This window comes from Leptosomus discolor, chromosome 8 (genome assembly GCF_034619465.1).
Source record: "Leptosomus discolor isolate bLepDis1 chromosome 8, bLepDis1.hap2, whole genome shotgun sequence".
Classification (NCBI taxonomy): Eukaryota; Metazoa; Chordata; class Aves; order Leptosomiformes; family Leptosomidae; genus Leptosomus; species Leptosomus discolor.
Window position 1 is genome coordinate 61,842,913 of NC_141398.1, and position 13,959 is coordinate 61,856,871.

A 13,959-nucleotide genomic window follows, 5' to 3' on the forward strand; every position below is an offset into this window, starting at 1 on the left:
CCGTAAAAGCAGAAGCATTTGAACACGGAATTATGGCTTATAATCCAACTGTCAGACAGCCTTTACCTTACCCTTGTCACAAGTCTCCAGATCACTCTGCGTAAGACCAGAGAAGCCACATCCTAACGATCACCGATGCTACAGACGAGCAAAAAGTCTCAAACACCAAAGGAAAAGCTATTGGTTTATATATAGATATATATATAGATAGATAGATATATACTGTGTTTACAGAGTCAACAAGTTAAATGCAATATTCATAAGAGCATTAACAATAAAAATACAATCTGTGTGTAGCCAAGTACAGACTTAAAATGGTAAAACAGGAAAAAGGATCTCACCAAAAGTACAAATATACAGTACAAATTGATTTATTTAAAACAGTTACAAAAAAAGCACAACAAAATAGAGATTATCCTTAGAATTATTAATGCTTTGTTAAAGATCAGGTAGGAGGAAAGGGGCAGGAACAAGGTTGGAGGGGAGCACCTGACTAGTTCTAAGGCTTTAGATACAATGCGGTCGGTTACATGTTAATACAGCCATTACATATCGGGATTATAGCGGAGGGATCAGCACTTATCTACAAAGACCTCCTTGCCTCGGGGCAGCCCAGCCGGTCCCCCAGTGCGAATTGTCTTTCTCTGCTTTGCATGGGCAGACCCTCCCCTGGCGCTAAGGTGCCATGAAAGCAGAAAACAACTAGAATGTGCAGGGGTGCGTTGGCAGGGTGGGGCGGCAGCCTGGAAGGACATTAGGGGCAGGTCCTGTCCTCCACAGACGGATGTGAAGACCGTGGAAGGGCCTTGACCATCAGCATTTTAAGCCACACACGGAACACACCCTGGGCCAAACTCTGTACAGAATGTGCATTCGTAGCCATCTTAGCAGCTTCTGCAAAGTTTCAGGCCCTAGGACAGCCTGAAAGACAAAGAGCAGTTGTGAGTGACGCTAGGGAAAGGCACATGTACTGCTGCGGGCAGGAACTAGCAGTTGGGCTACTCAGGCTGCTGTAGTTTCTTTCACAATATTTTCTGAGTAACGAGGATTGTTAGTTCTCTATGGGGGTGGGGGGGGGAAAGTGACTTCAAGTGTGGGGTGGGGACGGGGGTCGGGGACACTTAATGTGAAAAGTGCATTATACTTGCGCACCTGCTGGAAAGGGGAGGCAGAGGGGCCTCTGCGGCTTTCCTTCTTTCCAGACAGAGCTTCCTCTGCATAGTCTGGTAGTGACGAGCGCTCGTCGCTTGAAGCAAGTCTCACGTTCCTGGAGCAACAGCGTACGCACAGCCTAGAAGCAGGCCTGGCCTCTGCTGGGCAGCTGGCCCTGGGAATGTTTCATGAGATGGGACAGATGGCTGCAGACACCCGTTATTGCATCCTATAGACCCTTGCCACAGAGCGTGAGCTGGGTAAGGCCAAGGCCAGAGGCCTCTTCCTCTGGGTAGGACAGACCACAGCTCTCCTCCCCTTCACAGTAGCAGCAGGAAAACAGTATATTTCTCGGAGAAGCCTGTCCCGTCTCTGCCAGCAGAAAAGCCCAGATCTCATTCCAGATGTCTTCTTGGCTCTATCTCCTCCTTTCCCTGTAAACCTAAGAAATAAAAGCCTCCTCCATGGGCTCATTCATAGCCTTTCTGCCTACAGCAGAGCCTGTCTCACACACCCTCTACCTCAGGACAGCGTCCACACAACCACCACCACAGGTGCTGAGCAACGCAGCCCAACCCAGTACGGACAGATTCCAGTGATCACAAGTACTGCTAAGCTGGGCTAGGGGGCTGCCAGTGGCTCCCTCCTGCCCACTGCCTTTGGGGCAAGCAGCCACATGCCCAGATTCTTCATCTCAATGCCCCAAACCGTTGCTTCCATAGAAGAGCTGGCAGCGGAAACATGCACAACAGTGGGACTGACAGGGAGTCTGGATAGAAGCACCGAGGTCAAATTCACCCTGGTCTGTTCTGCAGAGCTCAGAACCGCACTCCGCGGATGTGCCGCTAGCCAAAGCCCAGGCCAGCGGCCAGGTAAACACCAGGGCAAGCACCTTCACAGCCTTCCGCTGCCTACAGTACGAAGGTATTTTAGCCACACAGCACCTTGCCTCACACATCAGTGTCTGCCCTTTCAGACCACTGTTCAGCGTGGCTGAGATCCAGGAGTAGTAGTTACAGTAACACACATGAGATCAGGCAGGCTCTCCAAACCCTCTCTCTAGAAGACAGAGACATCTGTGCTCAAAGATGCACACGAGGGACTCTGCACCCTTCAGCGGCTCAGACGTCCCCTCTGTGCGTGCAGACAGACCACCTACATTCACACGCCGCATGTACGCAAGATCCCTTTCTTAGCTGCCTGGCACAGCTCTGCATTCCTCTGCATGCGCCGTGCAAAGAACAGGCAGGAGAACTTGGGCTCCTCTGCCTTCTGCCTTTGGCCACAGCCACCCCGGATATCCTGAGCATTAAGTACTAGCCAACATGAATCGAGGTCTTTGTGTAGGAGAGTCCAATGAACAGCGAAGCACACAAGGTGATGAGGCCAGGCACCTGGGCCCAGACAGTACGTTTTACTGACAAATGGCGCCACGAAAACAGCATCTGTTCCCACAGCTGCTGCGTCCGAGGAGGCAGCATCTTCATCTGACTGCATCACCACGACTTCATATACTTGAAGTGCAGCTGATGAGATTGGAAGCAGTGTATCATTTGGAGGAAGCTGCATGTGACAGAGGCAGCATCCCCATTCCGGAGAAAAGCCCCCTGAGGCACAAACACTGAAGGCATGAGTAGCACATATCTCACCAAAGGCCTGAAAAGAAACTGTCCTGGCACAGGCATTTCAAAGGCAACAGAAAAGGCTAGCAACGTGCTAGGAAAATGGGACTGATGGCCTAAATGGAAGGGACACTCTGGAGACACTCCAATTCGCCTGATACCCAGGCAGAGCACCCCTCCGTCACGCAGTCAACTGGAGCCAACCAAGCACAGGACACATTCCTGGAGAGTGTGCAGAACAGCCCTGAGACACCACCACCGCAAGCTGACTGAAGGACGGCTACGCTGACACACAAGCCATTCAGGGACAGAGAGAAGCAGTGCCCTAGCAGTCAGGCATGCCTGACAGAAAACTTGAAGGAAGATGAGAGAAGGGAGACAGAGAACGGTGTGCTGAACATCAGGAGCAGCATCAGGACTCCAGCGGGGACATGCACACTGAAAAGAAACCCTCTCAAAAGCCTGGTCCTAGCACAGAGATGGGCACCTTAATACGAGGAATACTTAACCCAAGTCAAGTCAGTGAAGACTCTTATCCTCAACATAATAGTAACTATTTTTTATTCTAGTGAAGCAGTCAGAGCTGGTGTCATAACACACCATCAGAGAGGGCAAATTAGTGTAACTACAGGACCCTTCACTTGAATGGAGTGTTATTACCATAACGAGGTATTAATATATATTTGTATTAAATCTCACCATGAAAAAGACTACTCTTGGTTTTACCATGTTGTTCTACAGAGGAACTCCTAAGTGAGCATCGGAAAAAAGAACACAAAACCACCCCAAAATGCCCTGTGATGCTGTGATATTTTTAGAGTCCCTACATTAATCATAGAACTGTACTTATCAGAAACTTTGTACCTTGCCTGCACATGCACAAACACTCGTTTCTTGTCTAGAGCTTATTCGGGAAACTGCCTGCAGGGAAGAATTAGCCATCTGGAAAGTTTTCTTCTGATTTAATTACAAAATAGGCTTGGTCTTCTCACAGAAAAAGGATGTGTTTCCATCCTTCCCTAGAGAATGCTGAATATATTTTACTCCAGCTTTAAAAAAAAACAAAACACCAAAACCCAAAATCCAACCAAACAAAAAACCCCAACCCCATTCAGCCATAGGCTAAGCCTCTGCAAAAGCTATAAGCCCCAGAGTATTTTTTTTTTTAAGTTATTAACATGAGAAGGAAGATTTGATTTGGTGGCAAATAACTAAGTGTATTTTATAGCCAGAAACTGACGTCTCCCATCCCAACTCGTGTCCCATCCCAAGTGCTCAAGTTCCCTATTCACCTACACCCAAACCCGTTCTTTTGGTCCTTCCTCTTGAATTTCTGGGATTCGTTCAAATCTGTACATTCTTTGCAAGAAGAAAGAGCTGTTGGATTCAGTGGAAGAGACATTAAACAGAACCACCAGAGAAGCATCTCTGTCCTGCCCTCAAGAGCTCCATCGGTGAACGGTCCTTTTAAAGTGCATGTGTGAAGAAAAGGGATATTGGGAGTACAGCCCCCTAAACTCCAGTGGGGCCCCATCTCTCCCCATCATGAGAAAGGAGGAATAAAATCTTCAGCAACTTTATCTGCTACCTCAAGCTGTGTCTGCCCTCCTCATCTCCCCACCTATCCTGAACGCTTAGACCCTGCCCTGCAGGGAATCAGTTATTCAGGGAGGTGTGAGAAAGCCCCAGCCTCCAACCTCTGGTACGCTCTCGTCGCAAGAGCACATCCCTGTTCTCTACCCCAGCCAGCCTGTTGCTGCTCCCTGAGGCACTGGAGCCCTCTTGATTCCCCAAGAGGAACAGGTCAGCTGCTGAACTGGAACGCACCCAGTCCTGCAGGGCAGAAAGCAGCCTTGCTGGTGAACCTGTCACAAAGCCTGTGCAATTTCTCCACCTGATGGTGAGGCTCACCTGCAGGGGATGCCCTAGCTCACAGCCTCAAAGGGGTCATTTCCCTGCATTAGAACGCCCTTCGATAGACAGCTTGACCTCCTGGGGAATGAAAGAGGGACGGAGCAGAGAGGGCCGAGGCTCCTCTACCTGCATGCTGTATCTTTGGAAGCCTGGGGCTGTCCAGCTGTGCTGGCTGCCAGTCTCAGGCTGAGAGGGTTCTGCATGAGAGCTCTGGGCTGCGCTGTCCCTATCTGTGTGGCTCTTCCTTTCAGCAGCTCTGTCAGATGGTTCTCTGGACCCCTGAGCTGTTCTTTCAGATCTCTCCCTAGTAGATATCAACTGATCTGTGAGAGGGTAGTTAGCCTGAGAAGCAGAGTTGCCATTCATGCTCTGTAAACTGATTGAAATGCAGACATCGCCCACCTGCAGCCTGTGACAGGGCAAAGCAAAGAGCTGAGCAGTCCGCCCTGGGCTACAGGAGGACCAGCCCTGGCCATACACAAAGAAGGGGTGCTCTGGGGGCACATCAATGCTCACTTTACTCTGTTGCTCCCCAACCACAAAATGCAGTGTCACAAGCCCAGGCCACTGGCTTTCCTGAATATCCACCACGGTGCTGGAGTCGATCTTCAGGCCCCCGCTCACCTCCGCACTGCGAACAAAGTCTTGAGTCTGCAGGTCCTCTACCCGCTTCAGCTCTCCTGTAGCCAGCTGGATGATGGCTCCTTTCATGAAGTGAGAGGGCAAGTGTGAGGAGCTGGGCGGCTGCAGCTGGGCCAGGTCCTTCTCAAGCACGCTTCCTCGAGCCTGTGCGTCTGGGCTCCGCCTCACCAGGGTCTCAGAAGCCGAAGACCTGACGGGCTCGGATCCAGCGGGAACCAGGACTGGCTTGCCGTTGGCGATCACCATTCCTTTGGCTAATTGTCTTTGTCTAACCGGCTCTTCAGGGGACATTGCATACGGACTCCTGGACTGGCTTTTCTCAGCCGCAGCCCGTTCCACCGTGTTCCTCAGCGCGTCCTTTGACTCCCCCTGCTGATCAGGGATACTATGGCAAAGGTTTAAAGGGCTCGGGTCATCTTTCCTCTGGGCTGCCAGAACGTGATAATCCTGAGATGCCAACACCCCCACCACCCTCTGAACCTCCAGATCAGTGTCTGGGGTGCTTCTGTGAGCCGGCACAGAGACCTCTGCTCCCAATGTCTGGTAACCTGAAAGGAACTGTCCATCGACCACACATCCCACTGCAGCCCCCGGCAGACAGTCTTCAGCTTTACTGCTGGCAGAGTCCACTGCCTCGCTGGTCCTCCTCACCACATTCTGCTCCAGATGTCTCTGTCCGCCATTGGCAGCAGCCACCTCTGAACTCGTCTGACTGTCTTGCTGAGGAGACTCTGAGCTTCCACCTGCTGTAGGTGTCTCATATGCCGAATACCCTGGCGGGAGGCGGGACATCTGATAATAAACAGGAATTCTACCTGGTGCAATATCTAACGGCTGGGTCCCAGCATGGTGCTGCATCTGGCCAGGAGAGATTGCAGAAGCAGATTTGTTGAAGGTGTGGGTAGGAGAGGTAGTCTGGGGGGAAGGAGCGGCTTCTTCCGTGAAGAGAGAGGCATATGGCACGAAGTGGGGGACATGAGAGGTGGTGATGTTGGCGGAAGGAGACAGCAGAGGACTAGGCAGGAAGCCAGGAGGGACAGCATAGGGCACTGTGTAATGTGAGCCGATGAGCTGTAGGGACGTCGGAGGGATCTGCGTGTAGTGGATGGGAGGGTAGGGCACCCCCGGGTGCTGGATGATCGGCGAGGTCACATTGAAGGCAGGGGGCAGGGGGCTGACATTCACCACGGGGTGCAGACCCGTGGGAGAGAAGGTGGCGGGGGGCACTGCTACTTTGTAGAGCATCCCATATTGGTCCACCGTCAGCCCCGCCACTGCTTCTGTGGCCTCTCCAGGGCCATAGCGCAGGGCTGCAGGACCCGGCCCAGCTGTCCGGGCCCACTCGGGGCCCTCGCCCGAGGCCTGGGCACCTCCCGCCCGTCCCGCCTCCGCGGCGGTGCTGGTGGCGGGAAGCTCCCGCTTCTTTGGCGGGAGGCACTCCTGGCTCCGCTCGTGGCCCGCTCTCATGGTGCCCCGCGGTGTCCCGGCAGCCCCGGCCACGACGCTCGTTCATGGGGGCACCCGCAGCGGCTGCCACACGCCGGCTCCCAGATGCCCACCGCCGGCCGCTGCCTCACCTGCACCGGGAAGAGAGGGAGCCGTGAGTCTCGGCCCTACCCCCGGGCCGCCGAGACAGAGGGCTCCGGGAGCGGAGGGAGCCCCCGAGCCGCAGGGACAGAGGGAGCCCCGAGCTCCGGCCCTAGGAGCCGGCGGGGCGGCGACCTCCAGCCCTAGTCCGGGGCTCTGGCCCCGGGGACGGAGGGCGCCCGAGCCCGGTCGCCGGCCCCACCCCCGGCCCCAGAGTCCCGGTCGCGCCCCGCCCCGCCGAGCCGCGCCCGAGGCGCCGCGGCCGCGCCCTGCCTCCGCAGGCCCACCCGGTGCCCACCACGAACCGCGGCTCACCCGCCATCGCCCAGCTCCTCCTCCGCGACCCCCATCAGCCGCGGCGCCGCCCGCGGCCGCCTACGGCCCGACCCCTCCCCGCACCGCGGCGCACGGAGATGACGCGCCACCCCGCGCGGCGGAAGTGCCTCACCCCTCGGCAGAGAGTGTGACGCCGCGGCGCCCGGGGATAGCGTCACGGGGCACCCGTAGGGCCGGTTGTCCTGGCAACCAGCCACGCCCGGCCGGGCCCAGCGGCGCCACGCCCACCGTCCGCCCCCGGGGCGCTGGGCGGCGCCAGGCGGAGCCGAGCGGCCGGGTCCCGGGTCCCGCCTCCGTCCGTCGGGGCCACGGTTCGCCCCGGGCGCAGGGGCTGACGGCGGCGGGGAGGGAGGCCTGCGCCAAGAGTTGGGCCCGCCGGCGCGCTGGCTGCGGGGCCGCGGCGCGGGAGAAGCGGCGTCCCACGGGCGGAGGCCGTGCCCAGTCCGCGGGCAGCGCTAGTGCTTCGGGGGTCGCGCGGCAGCCGGGAACGCGGGGCTCGTGGCGGCCTGCGGGCGCTCCCCGCCGTGACGCCGCTCGCCTGCGCGGCCCCTGAGCAGCCCCTTGCCCGCTTGGGTGCCGCCGGCGGGGCCGGGAGCGGGCAGCGCCCCGGCGTTCCCCGGTTCCTAAGGTGATCAAGGCTCCCGGTTAGTGCAGAGAGGAGCCGCGCGGAGCGGGGCGCGGCTCCGGGTCCCCTTCTCCGGGTCCGAGTCCCGCTCGCGCTGCCTCAGGTTCGGCCCCGCCCGCTCCGCACCGCCCCTGGTTCGGCCGGGCGCCCCTCCGCGGCTGGACGCGCCCGGGGCGGCCCCGACTGCTGTCGGCAGCCTGCAGGGCTAGGCCCGAACGCCCCGCCCCCCCCGTTTTCTACATCAGACGCTCCGCTTGCCGGCTGCCGCCGCGCTGAGGGCGCGGAGCCGGGCCTCCAACGTCAGCAACGCGTGACGCTGCCCCTGGCGTCACCAGTGAGCACGGGAAGGAAGCCGCCCGGCGGAGAGTAGCCTCCCTGCGCGCTCCCGGGGCGGCGGCGGGCGCGGGGCCGCCCCGCGCCGCGGAACCCTGGTTGCTGGCGGCGCGACCCGCCCGGCCTCACCACGGGATAGCGCTCGCCGGGGGGACCGCCCCGAGCGTGACGTCATCACTGACTGCCACGGTGCAGACGCGCCTCTCCCAAGCTGACTTCGCGGTGCTTCCGCCAAGAAAAGTAGTGCGAGCGGCTTTTCCCGCCTCGCTGCCGCCGGTGCCGCGCCGTCCCGCCGCTGTCCCCGCTGAGGCCGCCGCGGCCGTGCCCCCCACCCGCGGCCGGTCGCGGCCGGGAGGCCGAGGGGAGCGTGCCGGCGCGCGGATCCCTCCGCCTGCGGTATCGGTGCTGCGGCAGCGCCGCCGCCATTTTGAATGCCTGGCTCCTGCCGCTGCCGCTTCCTCCGCTGCAGGGACCGGCCCGGTGAGTGGGGCTGCGGCGCCCGCCGCCCCCGCCCGCCTTCCCCCGCGTCCGCCGCCCGCCCGCTTCCCGCCGCCGGCCAGGCCGGGGCTCCGCCGCCGCGGCCCACGAGGTCCCGACCCCCCCGGGCCCCGCGTGCTTTCGCTGCCTCTGCCCGCCGCCGAGCTCGGCGGCCAGGCTGCGGCCCCGGGCAGCGCCGCGGGCTTCTCTGCCGGCGGAGGCTACCCGAGGCCCTCCCGCGGCCTCAGGCGGCGCGGCTTCTCGCGGGCCGCCCGCCCGCCCCGGCCGCGGCCTGTGCCCCCGCCTCCGCCCGGCGCCCCGGGCCCGTCTCGGACGCTGCCCGCGCCTCTGGGCTGCCCTGCCGCCTCCCGGGGGGCCGGGGAGCGCTGTTGCGTGCGTCGGCTTTCACCCGCCGTGAGGTGCTGCTGGCAGGATTCCCTCTCGGCCCCTGTTGCTGGGACTCGGGTGATCTCACACGGCGTTTCTTGACGGGGAAGGCGCCGACCTGCGGGAGCTCTGTCAGCACGGAACGCAGCGTGACTGCCCGTGCTGGAGGCCCGCGGCGCCTGAGGAGGAGCGGGGACCTTTGGGTCCGTCCTGCCCGTGGTGTTTCATGGCTTGTGCCGCGCAGCTGCTCAGAGCCAGACCGTTGGCGTCTCTGGCACTGGCGGGGGCTGCGCGTTGTCTGACGGCTGCCTGGGTTTTGGTGGAAGCGCAAGGTCCGTGATCTCTGGGCAGCAACGTTCGTAATGAACCGCGGTTATGGGTCTGTGTGAGTGGCAGACTGCTGTTGGGGGTTCTGGAGAGACAGTTTCAGTCCATTCCGCGAGGTTGGTCGAGTTCGCTCTTTTCTCTTGTGAGCTGTAAGGCAAATTACAAATTAGATTTTTTATAGTAAGCATTGTTTCTAAGGTTCGCAGATAGAACATGGTGTGTTTTGTTACACTGTAAGTGACGTTTAAAACTGCTTAGTGATGTATTTTAGTCTCTGGTGCCCCAAGTGTTAATGAAACAGTAAAGAGTCCCAGTGGAACTCCTTTGGAAAGGTGACATTTCAGTGCATGACCAGAGGGTGTATTTGGCATATACTGGCTTAAACAAAATAAAATATATGTGTATTTCCTCTGCATAATACCCTTAGCATCTCCCATTTAAAATGGCAGAGATTTTTGTGATGTTTTCTTTTTTTCCTGTTCTGCTTCTATGTGATAGTGCACAGCTGTTTTTTTGTACGGTTCTTATCCCCCTTCTCTAAACCAAACTTGTTGGTTTTTGCTTTGTTTATTTACATGGCCTGTTCTATTGCCAAATTCTTTCTTTCTTTTGCCTACTCATGTGCAGTCTGATATTTGGCACGGGATTTAAAAACTGCTGGTTACCTGAGAGCTCCACAAAGGCAAGAGATTCTGTGGTTTTTTTTCTGAGGGGTTCAGTGTGAACCTTTCGGTTCTTCCTTGGTGGGAGAAGGAGGGGAAGGTATTCATATTCCTCTGAGTTGAAAAGGGGAAAGTAAGTCTGGGCTAATTGTTTTGTGAAGGGATCCAGCTTTTCTGTCTTCAGGGTGTAAGATAACTTTCAGGTTTCTTCCTTTTCCTTTTTTTTTTGTTTGGTATGTTTTGGTTTGGTTTTTGTTTTGGCGCTGTTTTTTGTTTGGTTTTTTTTTTGTTGTTGTTGTTGTTCCTGTCACTGCTGATCTGTTGTTTTTCCTGAAGGTGGTATGATAGGAATGGAGGGGTCCTGCAGTACCTTTGTTGTAGTGTCCTGGTGAGAGGGTAAAGGATACAAAAATGTTCTCATTTGTGATGGATGCTTTGCATATAGAGTTTTGCAGTGGCGTTGTTGTAAACAAAAATGACATCAGTAAGTTTGCTGGGCAATAGTGTAAAAAGGTTGTGAAAGGAACTGAAGTTGTCTGTTCTTGGGCATGCGGACAGACTGCACTGGCTAATGCAGTTCAGATTTGGAAAGTCGCCTTTCAAAGTGTGAGGGCTCATAAAAATCCTGACTGGTTCTGAAGTTGATGGCACTCATTCAGTAAAGCTTCTGATGCCTCTTTAGCGTGACTATTTGCTTGACGTTATACTGGCAACGTATATAACTTCAGGAGATGGGTCGTTTGGTTACTTTGTATTTTGTAGTAACAGGGCAAACTCTTGTGACTGAAAGTGGTGTTAATTTTTTCTAGATGATACTCAGATATTTGCTGAAGAAAAGGTTCTGGTCTGCCTTAGTAACATTCCTACTTCAGTGGATGAGAGTTTTGGGATTAATAAGTGAATATATAATGAGACTGTAACTTGAAAAACAGAGTTACGGTAGTGTGGGTACAAGTGAATCTGCTAATGTCACAAGTAGTAGTATTAGCCTTTGTCTGCTCTTTGCAGAGATGCTACAGGTAAAAGCTAAGATTAGAACTTCCTAGGGCATAGCTGAATTTACCTGCTATATTGTCAAGTTTATATTAATGAATGTAAAAATGTGGCATCTTCTCTTTCATCTGGCATTAACTGAGGTAAAGAAAGGTGTGGGGTGGTTTTGGTCACAAAGTAGGAGCTAATTTTTTATTTTTTTTAATTTTAACTCTGCAGGACAGTGAACAGGAAGTAAAATAACCAGATTACCTTGCACATCAAAATAGTTAGGAAACTAGAAGCACGTGAGAAATACAAAGGTAATGTAGGTCAGCAGCGATAGGATAGAAACAGAAGCCAGGAAACCTGAAATTCTGACCTCATCTGTCATGCTGATCAGCCATGTAGATTTGCTAACTCTTCTTCCAATGCTTCATTCCTTAGCTTCTAAAAAAAAAAGCAAATACTTATTTTCTTCTTTGGCAGGTGTTGAGGTTAGTACTTGTAATGGTTGAAAGCTCAGTGCATCTTTTGAAGCCGTTTCAGGAGCTGTTTGGTTTGGTGTAGCTGTACTGTTGTGCAGGAGTGGGAACCTCATCAGAAGTGCTCACTGAGTCTCGCTGACTCCTGCAGTTGGGCTGTAGCCACAGGAAGCCGAGGGGAGAGAGGCAGGGCCGTGTCCAGCTTGTGGGCTCCTGGGATCTGCTCAGACGGAAGGTCTCAAGAAGAGCAGTGTATCATCCTCAGTCACAACCCCGTGTCTCGTCCTCCTCTCAGCTTTTGAACAGCATCGTGGCTTGCTTCTTGAATGCTCTCGTGCTACATTTCTTGTCATCACTTCTTCTGAGACTATCTTTTAGCTCTCGTTTTGGGGCATTTTTTTTTCCTTACTTGACGTCTTCCCTCCCTCCATGCTGTCTTTGTGTAATGCAAAGTGTGTAATGCAAAGTGTAACACTGATGCCTTTTATTATCATGCTGTATTTTAAAGCCCCCTTCTGCCTTAATTTCTTTTTGATTTTCTGATGTTACTTACTTTCTACTTTCTAGTTCTCTGCTGTATTAAATAGATTTTTCTCCGAAGAGATTATTTTTCCACTTGGAATATGTATGATCATTCCTTTTTCTCTCAACTCTTGTGTTGCCTTTGCCCTTCTTTGCAATGATGGTGCTCCTTGCTTAAGTGTTTACTGTTTTCTCTATAAATATTGGTAATACTAGACCACATAACAATATCTCTGATTTTGTTCCCAGCTTCATCTCTATTTGCAGGGTATATTTCTGGTTTTACTGCCAATATGTCTCTTTTTTTTTTTTTTTTTTTTTTTTTTTTAACATACCTGATGGAAGTGTGAAGCTCACTCATAGCAGTGTGGAGTTGAGGCCATCAGTATTTTGCAGTGAACCATTGCAGTTATTCCTTTCATGTAGTCCAAGCATATCTTCTGCTGTTGTGTACAGGAGGCTTGGTTCAGTTATGCTGAAGTAAGTAGGGGGGTTCTGCCACTGATTTCAGTTAGGAGTTAGGTCAGGCTTCAGTTGTGTAACTTCCCAAAAGCTGGTTTGGCTTGAGGAATGTGATTGCTTCTGTGTGCATTGAGATGGAGCAGCTGAAGTTGTGTATTTTAGATGTGTTTGAAAATGAGTGCGTCTTCAGTTGCTTTCTAGGATGAACCAAGTTCAGAAATACTGTTTACAGGAAAAGCTATAACAGGGTATGTATCTTGAATTGAAAATTCAGACAGTTTCCCCAAACAGTGGAACACTTCTGTGAATAATTCCATGAACTTTGATGGGTTTATGTCTCAATGTTTCCAGAATTCAAGGCTAAATATTAATGGAATTTTAAAACATGTCTGATAATTTGTCCTAAACAAGTTGTTAAGCAACTTCTTTGGTTTTGTTTTGTTTTTTTTTTTTAAATTATTGTTTCGTTAATATAATGAAAGAGTGGTTTAAATTTTTTTTTTTTTTAGGCATAAGCTAACATTTCTGAATAGTTTCCAAAGGGAAGGATCTCAACTCAGTTACATGTTTAAGGATAGTAATTCCTTTTGTGTTTTCACTGCAACTCCTGGTAAAAAGCTTAGCTGAAGCACTTCAGCATTTTATGTGTCGTGTGGGTTTTTGTAATGCTAGGTGCTTCTTGTAAATAGGAAAGGCTATTTGGTAAACAATTTGAGTATGATTGTGTTCTAAGAGACTTTTAGTAAGGTTCTATACTTAATTTTTTTTGGTATAATGGCATGTTTTTTAAAATCTTTAACCTTGAAACATGACAAACTTAACTAGTAAAAGACCATAAAAGGGGAGAAAATAGTGATTTAGAAGCATAATTTAGATTAGAACAAAATGGTTTTAATACATTATTATTTTTGCTTTCTTGGTTAATTTTTTTTGCTTTTGGGTAGCTTACCTGGAATGAGTTACATAAAGAAAGAATGCCTTTTTTTATTGGTTCAGGGGTAGAATTCATGAGTAGCAGAGGGAGGAGAATGACTGAGCTAACACCTTTCCTGCAATCCAGAGACTACCAAAAAAGCTGGAGTCTTTTTTTTAAAGGAACTTGAGACACCAGCCACTGATATGGTTGGAACTAATCTGAGTTAGGTGTTGAACTTTTTCAGAAGCTTTGGTCTTAATGGTAGGTTACTCTAATGAGTCAGGCCTTCCAGATGGGAAGCGGGAAACAGACTTGATGAGGTGGAAGAGTTCTGTGTTCAGTCCTACCAGATATTGTAAACAGTAACTGGTAGGCTCTTTTCAGGGGTTTGGGAATCATCCCTCATTTCTGGAGCTTGTAGTTAGCAAAGAAATGGCAGAGGGAAACTGCTGCTGTAAACAAAATGAGGAAAGAGGTAACTACTTTTAATTTTGAATTTAATGTGCAAAGAATAAAAACATATGCCTGCACTGGTGAA

General features: G+C 52.6%; 2 protein-coding genes across 3 annotated transcripts in view; one reads left to right on the top strand and one right to left on the bottom strand.

Annotated features, from left to right (window-relative positions):
• Positions 1-1,081: 1,081 nt before the first annotated feature.
• Positions 1,082-6,797, bottom strand: ATXN1L (ataxin 1 like). Its single transcript, XM_009951642.2, has one exon. It carries the CDS (start codon positions 6,795-6,797, stop codon positions 4,722-4,724), a length of 2,076 nt encoding a protein of 691 aa, XP_009949944.2. The 3' UTR covers positions 1,082-4,721.
• Positions 6,798-8,664: 1,867 nt separating this feature from the next.
• AP1G1 (adaptor related protein complex 1 subunit gamma 1) overlaps positions 8,665-13,959 on the top strand; it is a 48,772-nt gene continuing 43,477 nt past the window's right edge. For both annotated transcript variants that reach the window (XM_086468911.1, XM_086468909.1), the window contains exon 1: positions 8,665-8,691. The gene's annotated coding sequence lies outside the window, so the exon portion shown is untranslated. The remainder of the gene's footprint in view (positions 8,692-13,959) is intronic.

Bases quoted from the DNA above. Each gene is read 5' to 3' on its own strand.
- ATXN1L (XM_009951642.2), bottom strand. From the start codon at position 6,797: ATGAGAGCGGGCCACGAGCGGAGCCAGGAGTGCCTCCCGCCAAAGAAG.